Source organism: Manihot esculenta, chromosome 10 (assembly GCF_001659605.2).
Source record: "Manihot esculenta cultivar AM560-2 chromosome 10, M.esculenta_v8, whole genome shotgun sequence".
In the NCBI taxonomy this organism is placed as follows: Eukaryota; Viridiplantae; Streptophyta; class Magnoliopsida; order Malpighiales; family Euphorbiaceae; genus Manihot; species Manihot esculenta.
Genome location: NC_035170.2, coordinates 987,540 through 993,539, shown reverse-complemented (window position 1 = coordinate 993,539; position 6,000 = coordinate 987,540). Strand labels below are relative to the sequence as shown.

The following is a 6,000-nucleotide window of genomic DNA, read 5'->3' as shown; positions in this document are numbered from 1 at the left end:
CCCATTATGAAATTATTAACTTAATACGGTTAGAACAATAATTTATCAATAGTTTAAAACTGTTATAAATAGAATTTATATTATATAATAAAATTATAATTTTAATTGTATATTTTATCCGTTGCAAAAAATAATTAAATTAATATTTTATACGTAAGATAGAACCAGATGTAATAGTTTTTAAATTATTATTATTAATTTATAATTACAATAAAATTTATTTTTATATAATAATTTGATTCATCTTCATTTGTATTAATGCCATGGGGAAGAATGACTATTGATACAAAGTGATGTGGGTTATATGGACAGAGGAATTGTGAGGTCAATACATGCATGTTCACTTCTATTTATACAAATTAAAAATTTTTTTCTTAAATTATAAGAATCTATAATTTTGTAATTGAATACATAAATAATATTATTTAATAAAGTGTGATGCTGCCACAGTAACCTAGCCGTGACAGATAAACTTCCAAAATAGAATGGTCTTAACAAATTGTACTCGTTTTATTGGGAATTAATCCAAGTTGTGTTTTCCATGGATAGTGATTGAACAAGACTTTCTATAACTCATCACGAGACTAGTATTTGTGGTCGCCAACTAACAATAATTTCCCAATAAAAATTATAGATATTTAGCAAGAAGTTGACACCAACTTAATTTTATATTCCCAATTTCCTATTAACTTCTCATTAACTTTCTTCATACTTTGTATCTAAACAATAAACAACTAATCATAATGAAAATGGTATAATTTTATCTAATTCAAACAATAACTATGTACCGTTAATTCCTTTTAATAAGTTTATTTGACGTGAATGTGAATATGAATTATTTCGATATGTATGTGATGTTTGACGAATTTCTGATATTCAGATCATAATCGAGTTCTTATATAAAAATTTAGAGTCTATCGTGCAAACTATTTCATCATCACACAACTCAGATTACATCTGAGTAGGCCGGGCAGACCGAAATCCAAACTTATCAAAAAAGGATTCAATTCTCTAACTTGATAGGTTAATGGGGAACAAACCCAGCTATACTATAACCTTATTAATACGAGTCTCGGACGGGAATTAAATGACCGCCTGACGATGGTGAGAAAGCGGATATGTCCATTCGTACGACTCTGTATGATAGTGATAAATGTCACTGTAATAGAATGACTGTTATGTGTGATCATAGAATAAGGGAAAAATGGATAAAAAAGGAAAACGTGAACTATTTAAATCAAATTCACTTGCACATACTAAAATTCTATTTTTCTTTTTAAATCTCATATCATCCTAATGTATTGGATACCAAATGATTCATACAAGATAACAATAAGAACTAAAATTTAATCCTATATCTAAGTATTTAAAATATTGATATATGATTGAGTATTACATTATCAATTTAATTAACAATTTTTTAATTAAATAAGTGAATCTATTATAAATTCATTCTTATATAAAAGTGATTCATTTACTCTTATATATATATATATATATATATATATTCACATATAAATAAATAATATTACATGAAAGAGGATGTCATATTGCTATAAAATAAGGATGTTATTACCAAAAGAACCCATAATTTACTTGAATTATATATATCAATCTCATTATAAATATTTAATTTAAAATTCGTACGTAGTTGGACAAGAAAGAGCTTATAATAAGTTATATCTTATCAAGAATTAGAATATTTTGATTATTAATTAATTAATGTGGGTCTTTAAGTAATTAAGCAAAAATTTTGAAAGAGATGAAGAGGGATTTATTTTGTGTGTGAGGTTTCACGTGAATGTCTGTGTGTGTATATATATAAATACTCTAACAAACATTCACGTAGAACCTCCTCTCTTGGGAGTTTGGCTAACTAGGGTTCCACATATATATATGTATATACAATTATCATCTAGGGTTTACAACCTTATAAATCCAAACCCTAATTTCTTTCTTTTTGTTTTTCTTTTTTCCTTTTTATGTTATTTTCAACTTCAGAATTATAAGATGCAAAGAGACAAAACAGAACGTGGAAACCTTACCTTTACACAATCTTTGGCGGCGGTCAACCGGAGCCGTCGGTTCCTATTTGGTGTCTCCTTCTTCTCACAGGGGCTAGGGCTCTTTCTCTTCTTTATTATTATTATTTAAGGGCAATGATTATACTAAATGGTCCTTTACATAAACTTACAAAAATTATCTTACAATAAGATGAACATATAAAACTTGAAAGATTTGCTTTAGAAGGACAAATCTTGTCTTTTGTGACCATGGCTATTCCCTTGTTCTAGGGTTTTTTTTCTTTTTTTTTTTTATGTTCAAGATTTTTCTTTTTCTAGGGTTAAGTACTATGCTTTTGTAAAAGACTTTTTTTTTTTTTTTTTTTAAACTTTTGTAAAAGGTTTGATTTCAAGTAAATTGTTCGTCTGCGAAAGCTAGTTTAGTTGGTAAAAGGCATTAAGTTAGCCCTGTATGACTAGGATTCAATTTTTATCACCTCCCCTACTGTGATGTAAAAATATAATGCGAAAAAACTCTCTTTATTAAAAATTAATTTAATATGTTTTATTTATATTGAAAAAAATTAATTTAATAGGACAAATTAATGGGACCATTGAATACGCCAAAAGCTAATTCACATCAATAAACTTCAAACTATTATGCCTATTTGGTAACTAATGTAGATTATAGAGGCAAAAAAGTAATAAAGCCAGATTTTTTTGGGGGGTTTTTAAGTAATAAAGCAAGATTTTAATGCAAAGGATTTGAAAATAAAAAATAGATTCTCTTTCTATAGTAAATTATACAAAAAAACAGGACATGACAATAAAATAAAATAAAATAAAATAGATTAGAAGTATGCTTTGTTTAATTACTAAAATGGCCAAAAGGGTTCTTTATAATTGCTAATCAGTCATTAGCTTGATCTCTAAGACTCTAACGTGCTGCCTGCCAGTGCCACACGACTTTTTTTTTTCTTCGGATTGTGCAAGTACTACACTTTCTCATGTAATCTCATATGTGTGCATATGATCATTAATATTAAAATAAATAATTACCAAGTCAATTATTTTAATCATTAACTTCCCTCAACATTGTGTTCATATGATCTATTGTACACGTTCATTGCCATTATTATAAATATACACTCTTCTCATCTCATTCTCTCCCAAGTCTTCTACTCTTCTTCATATTCTCCGACTACTTTTCCTTCCTCTCCTTCCTTCTCCTCTCAGAGATCTTAAAAATCTTGCATACCCAAAACAGAAAATGGGTGGAAATTCTCCTTGTGCTTCCTGCAAGTTACTTCGACGTCGCTGCGCTAAGGACTGCATTTTTGCTCCTTACTTCCCCTCTGATGATCCTCACAAGTTTGCCATTGTCCACAAGGTTTTTGGTGCTAGTAATGTCAGCAAAATGTTGCAGGTATCTCCTCTCTTTCTCCTTCTTGATATATCCAAACTATACGCATAACATGTTCTGTATACATATATATGTGGGTGCACGCGCTTGTACGCACGTGTAGTCGAAGGCTTTCAATGGGATATTAAGCATTTGTTCTTTTTGGTCAAGCAGGAGCTACCAATTCATCAAAGGGCAGATGCAGTAAGCAGTTTAGTGTATGAAGCAAATGCAAGGGTGAGAGACCCAGTTTATGGATGTGTAGGAGCCATATCATATTTGCAAAACCAGGTTTCTCAGCTTCAAATGCAGCTGGCTGTAGCTCAAGCTGAGATTCTATGCATTCAGATGCAGAATGAGCCAGTAGTCATGATGCCTACCCCACAGATGGATGATCTAGATGATGCCAAGTCATCTTCATCTTTTGTTTTCCAAAATAATCATCCTCAGTATCTTAATTTTGCCTCTTCTAGCAATGTAATTCATGACTCTCTTAAGAGAGAGAGCATTTTTGGTGACATTATTTCTTAAGTAATATAATTTTTTTTTCTCTTGTCTCATTAATTAGTAATTACCATATACATGGATTTTAATATTTTGCTGGGTATTATATTATAATAGTAATAATAGGGTGTGGCTTAGAAAAATGGCGGTCAACTCTAGCATGTGAGAAGTGGAGTAAACTTTAATCTTCTTTTAATTAAGTAATTAATTAAGGCAGTCGGTGGCTTTCTCAAACAATCTCAGACATAAATTCTTTTTAACTAATTATTTACAGTGATATACAATACACAAGTTTCTTTTTTAAAGAAAAATCAAGGATATATATATATAAAGCTAGAGAAGAATTTGCAAAAACTACTTGAGTTCTGCAATTGGAGTGATTTTCTGAGCTTGAGGTATTAAAATTTGAATTCTTACTTTAGATTAGTGATATTATAGTAATTTTCGAGTTATGAGATTTTAAATTTAAATTTTAATAGTAACTCAAGTGAATAAAAAGAAAATAATGTGTTGAATTTTATATCGGTTTGAAATAGGAGTAATGTATCCGCCTGAAATACTCTTCTCTTTTAAGTTAGTTTTTGAATAAATTAATTGTTGAATCTCCCATAAATATGTTACGGGTGAATATGTTATATCGGTTTGAAATATAACCTTAAGTACTTTCCTTCTTGAGCTAACTTTTGGATGATTTTTTTTTTCAAAATAAATGATGTCAAATAAAGGATTAAAGTGAAACTGAGGTAATGATTATTATTTTTTGATTAAACACTTTGAGAGTGCACAAGTCTTTTTAGTAGTTATATGAACAGGGAGTAGATTTGTAATTATTAGAAGGTAAGAAAAAGTCTTATTTCCCTTCTTTTACTAATTCAAATCTTGTAATTAGTTTTAGAATTGAACAAAAAGCTAAAATTCCAATCTTAAAAATTGAAATTCTCAACATTCAAATGCAGCCAATGTGTCTTGGAAAATATCTCATTAGTAGATATCTAAGCATGTATTTTTTATTTTAATTTATTCAATTTCAATTAATAACATAACATATACAAACGATTTAATATTTAAATATAAAAATTCACAATTCTACATTAGATTTACGCCAGATAAGTTCATTAAAAAATAAAATATTTTTTCCCAAATTCTAAAAGATTTCATATGCAGAATTCGAACTCAATATTTCTAATTTAAAAGAAAATTACCAGTTTTTCGCGAATTTTTATTTAAGATTTGTAATTATTATACATTTTTTTATAAATCCATCTCTCTTTACAATTATATGTATATTTCTGTGTGAAAATAATATTTTATACAATGAAAAAAGAAAAAACAAAGGCAACAACTGACTAAAAAGATTCCTTGTTGGATTTGTTTATTTTAATTTGGAAGCATTTTTCTAAGTCAAGCTTCTATGCATATATTTTTTTATTATGCCTATAAAATTCACCTCTTTTTGTAGCATTGAATCCTATGGTTAAATAAATTATTGAAGAAGTAGCTTCTTGTCAAATTTGTATGATCAGTTCAAAGTTTCTACTGAGATTTCATTTCTGTCTTCATCTTTTGGCTTTCAACACATGTGCCACTACTACCATAACGTTATATTAACAGCTGCTATAAAATTATTATTTTAATATTATTAAAATAATAATTTTATAAAAATTTAAAATTTTTATAAAAAAAATTAATTTTTTTATATATAATGTTATATTTTAATGAATTACTTATTTTATATTTAATAAAATTATATTTTTAGTCATAGTTTTTTATTGGAAAAACGTAATTAAACGCTTAAAATTTAGCATCCTTTATTTAGGGTTACATACAAAATATACCATTCAAATCATCCATCTGCAATGGAACAAGAGGGTACTTCTGCAAAATTGTTATCACTTCAAAAAGGATACCGCAGCAAAATTGTGGTTATTGGGGTACTAAGTTGAATTAAGCTATTTGGAATGTTGCACTACCAAAGGGAAAGGAATAAGAGTAAAGAGACAAAGTTGAATTAAGCTATTTGGTATATTTTACATGATGATTATTTCTTTTTATTTTGCTCTGATTAATTCTCAAACTCAAAATCTCATAACT

General features: G+C 28.0%; 1 protein-coding gene across 1 annotated transcript; it reads left to right on the top strand.

Moving 5' to 3' along the window:
• Positions 1-3,152: 3,152 nt before the first annotated feature.
• Positions 3,153-3,965, top strand: LOC110624812 (LOB domain-containing protein 12). Its single transcript, XM_021770145.2, has 2 exons — positions 3,153-3,429; positions 3,580-3,965. Exons 1-2 carry the CDS (start codon positions 3,274-3,276, stop codon positions 3,934-3,936), a joined length of 513 nt encoding a protein of 170 aa, XP_021625837.1. The 5' UTR covers positions 3,153-3,273; the 3' UTR covers positions 3,937-3,965.
• Positions 3,966-6,000: the final 2,035 nt, after the last annotated feature.

Coding starts and splice junctions, on each gene's coding strand:
- LOC110624812 (XM_021770145.2), top strand. CDS start 3,274: ATGGGTGGAAATTCTCCTTGTGCTTCCTGCAAGTTACTTCGACGTCGC. Junction 3,430..3,579: donor ATGTCAGCAAAATGTTGCAG/GTATCTCCTCTC, acceptor TTGGTCAAGCAG/GAGCTACCAATTCATCAAAG.